Consider the following 12,854-nt stretch of genomic DNA (forward strand, 5'->3'; position numbering starts at 1 on the left):
ATCCAGTAAAGGGTTTGATGTGCAAGCTTGAGGGTTCAAGTCACTATTCAACACCCACATTAAAACAAAACAAAACACACAAAACCCAAACAAATAAGCAAACAGGTACAGTGGCTGGGTAAATGGCCTGACTGGTAAAGCACCCTAGCTCAGACGCTCAACCTGTAAACAACTCTAATAAACACCCCAAGCATATATAATGATTACATTACATATAACCATTAGAATTTATATCATGATTATACACATTAGTTCTGTTCCTTTAGAGAACGCAGACTAATACAGCACCAGCACACGGAAGGTGGAGATAAGAGCGTTAAAGTCTTCCTCAGCCACACATGAGACCCTATCTCAAAAAAAGAGAGAGGGGAGGAAAGGTAAGAGGGGGGGAAGGGAAGGAAGAGTGGGACAGTGGGGGAAAGGAGGCACACACTAAAATAATCACATAAACTTCTAAATGGCTTGAACTAGCCCAAGGGTTCCCAGAGAATTAGCCAACAGTGTGGAGCCTCGCAGACAGCTGCTCCTGTGGCACAGCTTCCACGACCCCCATGAGCACGGATGAGCCAGGCTGCCCTCGAACCATGGATGTTAGAACAAGCACTATACTGTGAGGGTCAGCCCACCATCCCGCCCGCATATTGTCTACACTTCTCTCAGTGAAAACATCCCCAGGTTCTGCCCTCTGGGCTCTCAGGAAATATAAAGGTCAGAGGAAGGGACTGAGTGTATAAACGTAGGCATCACTGCATCACTTAGGAGCTCACCCCAGAACCGGCTTGAGCCCACAGGAGCTGATGATTCTAAAGAGCTAAGGCCCTGACCACCATCTGTTTCAGTAAGACGGGCATGGCAGGGACAAGATGCCAGTACTCCATGGATCAAGTCTTTCTTACGAAAGGCACGGGTTTAGGAAGTGATAGGACTTGGGGAAGCAAAGATTTATCAATGAAGACAGAATGCAAAATGCAAGGACAACCCTGAGCTTTGAGGTGACCTTGGGAGGGCACAGCTGGACAAAGATGGAGTAGACAGCAGGTAAGCTGGGGGTTTCCCCTAGAATCTACCATCCCCTGAACCTGCTTGGCAAAAAAGGACTCCACTGGTGAAGAGCTCCCGTGCCCCTCTCTGTCGTCCTGCAGAAGCATATGGGTTCACCATTAGGAAGAAAACTTAGCAGCTGCCTGCTGGGCATGGTGGTGCATGCCTTTAATTCCTGCTCAGGAAAATAGAAGCAGGTGGATCTCTGGGAGTTTGGGGTCAGCCTGTACTACACAGTAAGTTCTAGACAAACCAAGGCTATAAAGTTAGACCCTGTCTCCACAGGGGGGAAAAAAAAAAAAAAAGACTTAACAGCTGTCTGTTCCCTGGGATTTGGTCCTTTTTTTTTTTTTTTTGTTTTTTTGTGGTGCCCCAGGCCTCAGGCTCTGAGAAGTCAGTGATTCTTACTCTCCCTTTTCCTATTTCCTTTCCAAACCCAAAAAACTTTTCTGGAGGGTAAAGGTTAGTGCTAGCCAAGAAAAACTAAGGATAACACACAGCTGAGCACCCCAAGGACCTTTCGTGTCTGGCGCCCCAACACCTAACCCCAGGACACAGCTCTCCTCCGTGCCGAGGCAGGTCTAACACAGAAGGCTCACGGACCTGCCTGCTTGCAATTCCTATCACATTTCTCTACAAATATTTAGGAATGAGGATGTGAGCCTCTGTGAGCCCCAACGCAGAATCATGTTTTCTGCCTTCTGCATTAAATTTTTGGAACAACCAGCCCATGGTGGCATGTACCTGCAATCCCAGGACTCACAGCACTTGGGAGCTAGTCAGGAAGATCTAGACTTCAGGGCTAGCCTTAGATATGGAGATAGTTTGGGGACAGCCTGAATTACAATAAGACCTTGTCTTGAAAAAACAGGAAAACAAATCTCTTTGGTGAACACTTCCTCCCTTCCTCCCACTTTACCTTGCCATCATCTTAGAGACCCTGGCCCTATGCTACAGCACGACAACCCCCGGCCAGGCTTCTCAGCTTTCTGTTCCATAGGCTGTGAACGAGCATATCCGGGTGCCAGTCAACTACACACTCATTTCCCCAGAAGAGGATGCAAGCTTCCCTTTCCACAGGCTCCTGCTGAGATGACTAGGAATACCATTCTATCCTAACTTTATTCTGTGTCTGTCACTTCTCAGCCTTCCACACTTCACCACCCCCAACAGTCACCTCTGCCTTGGCAGCGCTTCTGGAACTGTTCATGACCTTGACCATGGCCCAGCCGATGCAGTGTCTAGAAGATATTGCTGAGGCTCACAAAGAAAACACATGTTGCCAAGCAGTGGTGGTGCAACCTTTAATCCCAGCACTTGGAAGGCAGAGGCAGGCGGATCTCTGTGAGTTTGAGGCCAGCTTGGTTATCTACAGAACAAGTTCCAAGACAGCCAGGGCTACACAGAGAAACCCTGACTCAAAACAAACAAACCAAAAAAAGAAAGAAAATAGATGTTACTAGGCCACTCTAAATCTCTCACTAAGGTACTGTCTCCCATAATCATGGTTCTGTCTTTGAAAACTGTACCTCTGATGTAGGGACCAGAGACAAGAGAAGAACACCCTTCTCATTGCACATGGTCCAGGGCCTTATAAAAGCCCTCCCCTTTGCTCAGCTCTCTGCTGTATTTCTTCCCATTGAGAGGCAGCCACTACCTTGTGCTTCTCTCCAATAAATCTCTTGTAAGAGGTTTGTTGCATAGTGAGACTTTGTGGTATTTCTTGGCTCCTGACTGCCAAGAAATCGTTCTGCTGGAAAAATCCTTACACTTGACCTTGGATATCAAGGAATTTTTCAGAGGCACCAGCCCACTCTCGGTCTGGCCATTAATAAAAGGATTCAAAACTAACTGGCTTAATCAGCATGGTTGTCAATGACTACACTACATGGATCATTTCATTACCCCATTCCTCATTTCCAACAAAAGAGTTGCTTTCTAATCACCCTATAAGTCTATGGCCATGGGACCCCTTGGCTAAACTCCCTCCACTACGTCTTCCTCATCTGCCTGTCATCTCAGGGAAGGGCTGGTCCCCCCACTTTGCCAAGTTTAGGTTGGTATTGTGAAGCAATTTCCTCTAAGATAAAACCTTTCATCCTAGATATTATATTTTGGTTTTGTTTTGTTTCTTTTTTTTTTTTTAATGTATACAGTGTTCTGCCTGCATGTATGCCTGCAGGCCAGAAAAGGGCACCAGATCTCATTATAGATAGTTGTGAGTCACCATGTGGTTGCTGACAATTGAACTCAGGACCTCTGGAAGAGCAGCCACTGCTCTCAACCTCTGAGCCATCACTCCTGCCCCCTTTGTCTTGTTTTTTGAGACAGGGTTTCTCTGTGCAGCCTCGACTGTCCTGGAACTCACTCTGTAGACCGGCTGGCCTCACAGAGCTCCGCATGCCTCTGCCTCCTGAGTGCAGTGTTAGCTTGGCCAACATTTGATAGTCTAAAGAGAGATGAAATCTTCCATCCTTTAACCTTCCAGGCTGGAGGGAGCCTCCCAAAGACATAGGATGTTTTTAGGGGAGGTGAATCATTCCTTCCTGAAGGGAGGCACGTTAGGCTCAACAACTCAAAGGCTCCAGGAAGTCCCTGAAACTGACCAAATACACCAGGTTCCTTCCACCCCCAAGTATAAATAAATAGTAAGGACTTCTAAAGTACACTGTCACTCTCAGATTAGCTAAGCCACCTGGAAGGACAGAGACTTCAGACAACACTTCACAAACTTGGTAACCTAATTAAGTAAGACCTGACCTTGCCTATGACCCTAACTCCCTCAGACCAAATGCCTTCCTTCCTCTCAGTCTATAAACATTCAAGTCACCTACAAATGACTTTCTTCACACTACTTCGTCTTTTAAACTTCAAGCTATCTATCTCCTTAACCTTAAATACCTGACAGAGTGGTCGCAAGCCCTATTCTGTTTCCTGGCTTGCTATTCACTCCTGAGCCCTGAGCCCTCTAATACACTACATATGTTCCCAGCTGCCTCAGTCTCTTATCAAATACTTTTTGATATTCTTCACGGAGTTCATTTATTTATTTGGCTGATCAGCTATTTAGTTGATTGCTTTGATTTTTTTTTTTTGTTTTTGTTTTGAGCTGGGTCTTACATAGCTACATCTAAGCTAAGCATGTTACCCCTCACCTCCAAGCACCTGGGAAACTGAGGCAACAGAACAGATTTTGGGGCTAGACTGGGGTACATAATAAGATAAAAATGGAAAAGAAAAAAAAAAAGCTTACTTGTTAAAAGATTGGCCCCTAATACAACATTTCCAGAAATGGGCTTTTGACTTCATCAGTAAGTTCATCTAATGACATTATTGGAAGAGGACAGAAATTTGCAGAGATGTGGCCTAGCTGGAGGAAGCATGTCTAAGGGGAATGAACGCCTGCTTCATGTTCTCTCCCTCTGGGCTGACACGAGCTGTGAAACCTCTTCTCCCACACATCTCGACCACCACGTTGATAGCCCTCCAGGTAATTCCGATAAGTGTTCAACTAAGAACACTCCCTCACTATCCAGCGTCAGCTTACTCTAGCAATTCCATTTTCCTATCAGATCCTTCTGAACGTGGGTCTGAAGTCCTAGTAATCTCTGGAGCAGCCAGTGGATATATTTACTGACCTATCACCAAAAAGTTCTATTGCCAGCAATGCCAACCTCATCCCACTTCCTTAGCCTGCATCTGGTTCTCTTTCTGCCCTTCCAGGTGTCAGTTAGTACACCGGAGTATGAGCGGGGGCCTGGGCAGTGATGAGACAGGATGGCCATCTACCCATCTGACCCACTGCTGTTGCTGAGGGCCTCAGGACCACCTGAACTCATCAGTGTCACGTGTGCTGATCTCTCCTGATTTTAGTGCAACCACAAGTGGAGGTCCCATTCTCCCTCCCCCTCTCCTAATCACTGCCATACCCAAAGATGAAACCTGTTCCGCGTCCCCTGAGGCACCCAGAAAACCAGGAATACCTTACCTCACAGTAAACAATGTCTGCTCCATAATCCAGGGCCAGGAGTCGCATTGGTAGAGTCCCCACCCGAACCATGGGGGCTAAGATGAGCTTATTGTGGTAGCACAGGGAGAGGCTGTTCCCAATCATTCCTCCTCGCTATGCCTGAAGAAAGAGAAAACGTAGGTTAGAACGAGAGCGGCGGGCGGGTGAAAGGGTTCGGTGGGTAAGCGCACTGCTACGTAAGCCTGACGACCTGAGGTTGATCCCTGGAACCTGCAGCAGGACAGAACTGACTCCTGAAGGTCATCCTCAGACCTCAGCATGTGCCCATGCCCCAGCACACACACATTTTAAAATCACTTTTTAAAAACTTTTATTTATTTATTTATTTATTTATTTATTTATTTATTATGTATACAATATTCTGCCTGCGTGTATGCCTGCAGGCCAGAAGAGGGCACCAGACCCCATTACAGATGGCTGTGAGCCACGATGTGGTTGCTGGGAATTGAACTCAGGACCTTTGGAAGAGCAGGCAATGCTCTTAACCTCTGAGCCATCTCTCCAGCCCCAAAATCAATTTTAAATTAAAAAAAATAATGGAGAATTGGCGAGAAATCTCAGTGGTTAGGAACTCTTGCCACTCTTGCAAAGAACCTGAGTTTGATTCCCAGGACCTACATGGTAGCGTACAACCTTCTGTAACTACAGTTTCAGTTCTGACACCCTCTTCTGACCTTCGCAGGCACCAGACTCAGAAGTGCAACAAAGATACACATGCAGGCAAAAACACTTATATACATAAAAAATAAAAATAACTGCCGGGCGGTGGTGGCACATGCCTTTAATCCCAGCACTCAGGAGTCAGAGGCAGGCGGATCTCTGTGAGTTCGAGGCCAGCCTGGTCTACAAGAGCTAGCTAGTTCCAGGAGAGGCTCCAAAGCTACAGAGAAACCCTGTCTTGAAAAACCAAATAAATAAATAAATAAATAAATCTTTAAAAAAAGAAACAAGTGAATAAAAAAAATGCCTCCTATCATCCCGGGCAGGCTTTCTCCATACTTCTAACACTTATCTCTGATTCATGCTTAGCCATTCATCTAACAACTATTCATTAAGTGCCAGTCACTGCCAAGGTCTCTTGAGAACAAAACTGTCATAGACTCAGAGAACAAAATGGGCTAGCAGGACTAACAGGACTCCTGCCTAGCAGAGTGTTCAGTCCAGGGGTGGGGGGGAGTACTAGGAAAACTCAGTAAGTATATAGATAAATAAACCATTAGATAGTGTCCTGGGAAACTAGCAACACACAAGAATTTAAAAAAAATAAAAAGGAAATGAATCAAGACGGAAAGCATTAGAATCAGTTTTTAAAAAGAGAAGTTGGGGTGCGTGTCATTAAAAAGATAAGATTTAAACAAAGATTTGGATCAGTCAAGTAAGAACATAGTAGAATGCACAACACAGGCCATGGCCAGTGCACAGGGCCTAAAAGAGGAGCCTGTCTGGTACTTTGGAGGCATGCGAAGGAGGACAACGTGGACCACACAAGGAGAGAAAATAACAAGCTCAGTAAGTGACGTAGCAGCGGTGAGATAAAAGGCAGCCCTGAGACATGTCTCTGTGGGACATCAAAGAGATGACCTAGTAAAGGCTCATGAGTGGAGAAGTAGCAGGAGTTCACTCATGTTTTCCCAGGATCTCAATGTCTGTTGTGTGAATAGGAAACTGGAGAAAGGGGTCAAGAAAGGACTTTCAGCAAGCAGGACTGCAGGGGGATAAAGTCAATTCAGTGATCAGCATGAGAGATGGCAGGGATTCAGTGAAGTTGGTGAGAAGTAGTAACATTCTAGAGCAACGATGGAGAGACGAGGGTAACTAAACTAAAAGAAGGTCAGGGGCTGGGCATGGTGAGCTCTAAGCTAGCCTGGCTACATAAAGGAAGAAAAGGAGGGGAGTGGGGAGGCTGACAATCAAGGGCTGGGACTGTAGCTTACTAGGGAGGCACTTGCTCAGTTCGCATGCACAAGACCCTGGCTTCCATCCCCACTACCATGGAGGAAGAGGAGGAGGAGGAGGAAGAGGAGGAGAAGGAGGAGGAGGAGGAAGAGGAGGAGGAGGAGGAGGAGGAGGAGGAGGAGGAGGAGGAGGAGAAGAAGAAGAAGAAGAAGAAGAAGATAAAATCCTATGTCCTACTTTTTTATTTTTTTTTATTTTTTATTTTTTTTATTTATTTTTTTTTTTTTTTTGGTTTTTCGAGACAGGGTTTCCCTGTAGTTTCTAGAGCCTGTCCTGGAACTAGCTCTTGTAGACCAGGCTGGCCTCGAACTCAGAGATCCGCCTGCCTCTGCCTCCCGAGTGCTGGGATTAAAGGCGTGCGCCACCACCGCCCGGCCTACTTTTTTATTTAAAGACAGGGTCTCACGATTAGAGTTCAGGCTGACATGGTATTTAGCCCAGGCTGGCCTCTAACTCAGAGATCAGCTGCCTCTGACTCTCAGTACTAGGATTAAAGGTATGTACCACCATGCCCAGATAAATTCCGATCTTTTTAATGGTACTGTCATCAATAGGGAGCTATCAGGGCCCAGTTTAGAAACCTCAATGACACTAAAATCTGAAGATGCTCAAGCCTCTTATATAAAATTGCTACATAACCATCTATATACTTTTGGTTTTTGAGAAACTGAATTCAGGACTTCATAAATGATAGTAGGCAAGCATAGTATCTATCACTAAGCTATATCCCAACCCTCTCTCATATGTTTTGAATCATTTGTAAGTTGCTTATAATGACTAATACAATATAAACAAAATGTAAATAGTTGTTATACTGTATATAGCTAGAGAGTAACATTAAAGAAAAATGTATACACATGTTTAGTACAGACACATTTCTTTCATGAATATTTTCACTCTACAGTGGGAAAAATAAACAGATGTCCACCTATAAATATGAAGGGCTAGCTCTAGTTAATGAAATTAAAACACTGTCTCCAGATGTTGGAAACCTTCCAGGTAATCGATCCACAAACATCGACCTTATCTCCCACTCCTGGCACTTTACACTATATAAAATAGCTGACATCCATGTTTTCCCAGATGTGTCCAAGAATAATTTTTTTAAAAAAAAAAAGTTTAAATAACCTGAACCACCAAATGCAAGTTAAGTAGTCTGCTTTGTGAGATAAGCTTAATCACTCCATAAGGTTAACGGGACCCTTCTTACTACTTCTATTCAGGCAATTTAGATCTGCCCAAGAAGTCAATGGATATCAAGAGTGATGAGTCCGGTATGAGAAGCTGGAAAGGGTTACAAGGAATGGAGGGTGAGGTTTGCCTGAAAAGAACGGGACAACGTGTAAAAACGAGAAACTCTTTCTAAAAGAACTGAGGCCTTATCTCCTACTTCAGAGATGAAATAAGCAGCAGGCCACCAGCATGCACTCTGGAGTCTGGACTAGAGAATAGGGTTGAGCCTAGATCCGGACTCTCAACCTTTGCATCAGTCCCCCGGCCTACTGTTCAGACTCTCACCACATTTGAAACACCCAGGCTTTTAGCCGAGCGCGTATCTATGAAAACATCGCCGCACTCCGCACTCTTGGAGTTTTATGGGACGCTTGACAGGGGCAATGAAGACCGCAAATAAGAATCTCAGAAATTAAGCACCCAATTGACAGAGGCCATCCTCATTCCTGATGCCTTGGGCCAGGGCCCCACGGCCACCTCCTATTGGTGACCCCGGCTCCAGCCTCCACCGAGCACCCTTCCCCAAAGATGACCCCAATCTGGACGTCGCCATGTCCGATGGGAACCTACACACCTCGCAGCCACTGAACTCTATGAATCCTCCCTCTTTCCGAACGATGCTGCAGCGCCACACGCCACACGCCACACTGAGCTGCGCCAGCCACCGTACGCAAGACCACGGTCGCGCACTTGACGTCACTAGCATGCGCCTCTTCTGCATCAAGGGAACCATGGCTTTAGTCCGGCCCATGCGACTGTTGTCGCTAGCGTTTCGGTTTCTTCTGGAGCCCCGACGGAACAAAGCGGTGCACAGATCCGATGAGCCCTTGCCAGTGGTACGCATTCCGCGGGCTCTGCAGCGACGGCAGCAGCCAACAGCGACAGAGCGATCGTGGGGGTTTCCCACGGCCGGTGCTAGTGCGACCCGGTCCACTGCTGGTCTCGGCGCGGCGGCCAGAGTTGAACCAGCCCGCGCGCCTCACGCTGGGCCGTTGGGAGTGCGCGCCACTGGCTTCGCGTGGCTGGAAGCATCGGCGATCGCGTCGGGATCATTTTTCCATAGAGCGAGTGCAGCAAGAGACGCCCGCGCTGACGAACCTCTCGTCCCGTGGCTTCGCGGACCTGGGTCTGGAGCCCCGAGTGCTGCTTGCGCTGCAGGAGGCTGCGCCCGAAGTCGTTCGGCCAACCTCGGTGCAGTCGAAAACCATCCCCCCAGTGCTTCGCGGCCGCCACCTCCTTTGCGCTGCCGAAACGGTAGTGGCCAAGACCCCTCAGCTACCTACTGCCCCCTATTTCAACGTCTCCTGAGAGGACCAGGCCTGGACTCCCGCAGTTCCACAGCTCCCCGAGGCCTGGTTCTGGTACCTTCCCGAGAATTAGCCGAGCAAGTGCAGGCCGTGGCCCAGTCACTGGGTCGGTACCTGGGCCTACAGGTGATAGAGCTTGGAGGCGGCCTCGGCATGAGTAAGCTCAAACTGCAGCTGTGTAGACTACCGTCAGCAGATGTGCTTGTGTCCACTCCCGGGGCTCTGTGGAAGGCCCTGAAAAGTCAACTGGTCAGCTTGCAGCATCTTTCCTTCCCTCGTCCTGGATGAAGCCGACACATTGCTGGATGAAAGCTTCCTGGAACTTGTGGACTACATCTTGGGAAAGAGCCCAATAGCGAAAGTCCAGATGAGTTAGAAGACCCCTTTAATCCCAAAGCTCAGTTAGTGATGGTGGGAGCCACGTTTCCAGAAGGCGTAAACGAAACTGCCTGAGTAAAGTCACCAGCCCAGATTGTCTCACCACCGTCACCAGCTCCAGGCTCCACTGCATCATGCCTCATGTCAGACAGACATTTATGAGACTAAAGGGAGAGGAGAAGGTAACAGGAACTGGTTCAGATCCTCAGACAGCATGGACAAAGCAAATAAGACAAAAGCCTCAGGAACTGTCCTGGTGTTCTGCCAACAGCTCCAGCACTGTGAACTGGCTGGGGATATATTCTGGATGACCACAAAATCCAACATCTGAGACTGCAAGGGCAGATGCCAGCCTCGATGAGGGCCGGCATCTTCCAGAGATTCCAAAAGGGCTCCCAAGATGTCCTTGTCTGCACAGACATAGCATCGCGAGGTCTAGATAGCATCCATGTGGAACTGGTTGTCAATTATGATTTCCCCCCTACTCTGCAGGATTACATCCACAGAGCAGGAAGGGTGGGTCGAGTGGGCAGTGAAGTACCAGGGACCGTCATCAGTTTTGTGACCCATCCCTGGGATGTGAGCCTGGTCCAGAAAATTGAGCTGGCAGCTCGTCGAAGAAGAAGCCTTCCAGGATTAACCTCCTCAGTAAAGGACCTTCTGCCTCAACAAGCCTGATTTTTGGCTGGCTCAAATACTAGAACAGGGACCCACCTGGGGGCCCAGGAGGGGTGAATACTTTGATCAGTGGGTGACATCAGATCACCACACCACCCCTTGCCTCTCTGAAAACATGATGCACTGTTTGGAGATTTGAAAAGTAAAGCTGGCCTGAACTGGAGACTAACATATTAAAAATAAATAAATAAAAGGGATTTTGACTTTATATAATGTCATGATTTCGTTTTTCTTCTTCGTATGTGTGTGTGGAGGTCAGAAGACAATTTTCTTTACACCTTTCTGGGTGTTTCAGGGATCTAGGCTCACTGGACTTGCCTGGCAAGTGCCGTTGTCCTCCTAGCCATCTCGGTGGCCCTCATGCCATGATTTCTAACAGGAAATGATTTGTGTATTGAAACAGGTTGACACTGTGTAGCTCACAATTGACTTGAACTCACTGTGTCATTAGCTCAAGTTAGTCTTTAATGATCCTTTTTTCCCCCTTTTTTTTTTTTTCCAATTTTTTGTTTGTCTTTTTAAGACAGCGAGGTGGTGGCACATGTTTTTACTCCCAGCACTCAGAAGGCAGATACAGAAGGATCTCTGAGTTTGAAGCCAGCCTAGTCTACCTGTCTCCAAAAAACAATAATAACAAAAAAAAAAAACCCAGGATCTCATAATGTAGGCCTGACTGTCCTCGAATTTACTACATTGACCAGGCTGGCCCCTAACTCACAAAAAAACTGCGTGCTTCTGTCTCATGAGCGCTAGAACTAAAGGCATGTGTCAGCACACATGGACCGTTGTTGATCTTAACCTGGCTGATGAATGCTAGGACCGGAGGCTTGTGTCCCTACCCCTAGCTAATCATGGTTTTGTGTGCACTTCCCAAACAGTAACTACCCTCTGAACAGAATTTAGTAGATTTTAAGGATTTACACTCCATCAAATGTAGGATTTTGTTGGCTTGGATTGGGTTTATTTTTTTTAAGGTTTATTTAATTTTGAATTATTTTATGTGTCTATATGTAGGTAGGTGCACATGAAGCAGGCACTTTCAGGGGTTAGAAGACAGTGGGATTCCTAGAACTGGAGTTATATTCAACTGTGAATGTTCCCACAAAGGTGGTGGAAACTAGACTTTGGCCCTCTGCAAGTATGTACTCTTATCTACTGAGCCATCTATCCAAGCCCTGTTTGGTCTGTTGTTTCTTCTTGTCATGGTTGTTTGCCGTACTGGCACTTTAACCCAGGACCTCAAGCGTGTTGGTCAAGTGTTCTACTGCTGAGCTAAGCTGCATCTCAAACATTGTTTTTTGTTTTGAAAAGGGAAGTGGAAGGGTTGTCCATTTATGTCACTGCATAAATACTATTTCTACAAAAATATTCTGCCAATCCCACTTTGTAAAATCACTGACAGATGTTTTCCCTTGCAGCACCTCTAACATCCTCCCAGTGTATGTCAACTTTAAATACAATGATCTACAACACTTACAGTAGGAGCTTGTCATCATGTTTCTGAACGCTGTAAGTCTGGAATCCAAGCATGAACAATATGAAGCCATAGTCTTGCTGAAGAAAAACACCAATCCCTGGGCCACTGAAATGACTCAGTGAATATGGCACCCGGCATCAAATCTAACAACCCACATGGCAGAAGGTGATAACCACCTCAAGTTGTCCTCTGACCTCAGCACTAATCTGTGGCAAATGGGCACACACACAGACATACAAACAAAAAGTCAATGTAAAAGGAAGTTTTCTAAAAACAAATACAGTATCTGTGTGACCCCGGGTAAAACCTGTAGATTTCGTTGTTTAAATTTGGCAGGGGTAGAGGAGAAACAGGTTTGGGTTTTGTTTTTTTCATTTTCAGTTTTTTTGTTTTGCTATTTTGCTTTTGGTTTTTGAGGCAGATCTTACTATGTAGCCTGCTGGCATGAAACTTGCTCTGTAGACCTGACTGGTCTCAGAGAGCTCTTCCTGCCTCTACCTCACACGTGCTGGGATTAAAGCTGGCTGTGCTGGCATATATGACTCATATTTTCAGCAGTTTGGAAAGGCTCTTACTCTGTAAATCCAGGCTGACCTTGAACTCATACTGATCTTCCTACCGCAGCCTTTATTACTGCTACATTTATTGCGAGGAAGCCCATGCCTGCTTAAGTCTTTTTTAAAAATGAAATAGATCTGTCAGGCAGTGGTGGTGCACACCTTTAATCCCAGCACTTGGGAGGCAGAGGCAGGCA

General features: G+C 46.5%; 2 protein-coding genes across 3 annotated transcripts in view; one reads left to right on the top strand and one right to left on the bottom strand.

The window, feature by feature from the left end:
- Dus2 (dihydrouridine synthase 2) overlaps positions 1 to 8,940 on the bottom strand; it is a 46,092-nt gene extending 37,152 nt beyond the window's left edge. For both annotated transcript variants that reach the window (XM_038313005.1, XM_038313004.1), the window contains exons 1-2: positions 8,835 to 8,940; positions 5,030 to 5,170 (exon numbers count right to left, since the gene is read on the bottom strand). In XM_038313005.1, the coding sequence (XP_038168933.1) occupies positions 5,030 to 5,155 (126 nt within the window). In that variant the 5' untranslated portion in view covers positions 5,156 to 5,170; positions 8,835 to 8,940. The remainder of the gene's footprint in view (positions 1 to 5,029; positions 5,171 to 8,834) is intronic.
- A 36-nt stretch (positions 8,941 to 8,976) lies between these two features.
- Positions 8,977 to 10,831, top strand: Ddx28 (DEAD-box helicase 28). The gene is given in 10 exon segments (XM_038312975.2): positions 8,977 to 9,126; positions 9,128 to 9,529; positions 9,532 to 9,840; positions 9,842 to 9,920; positions 9,923 to 10,011; positions 10,014 to 10,133; positions 10,135 to 10,161; positions 10,163 to 10,210; positions 10,212 to 10,238; positions 10,240 to 10,831. Coding segments are annotated over 10 exon segments (1,620 nt in total). The 5' UTR covers positions 8,977 to 8,991; the 3' UTR covers positions 10,624 to 10,831.
- Positions 10,832 to 12,854: the final 2,023 nt, after the last annotated feature.

The sequence above is a fragment of the Arvicola amphibius genome, chromosome 15 (genome assembly GCF_903992535.2).
Source record: "Arvicola amphibius chromosome 15, mArvAmp1.2, whole genome shotgun sequence".
Lineage (NCBI taxonomy): Eukaryota > Metazoa > Chordata > Mammalia > Rodentia > Cricetidae > Arvicola > Arvicola amphibius.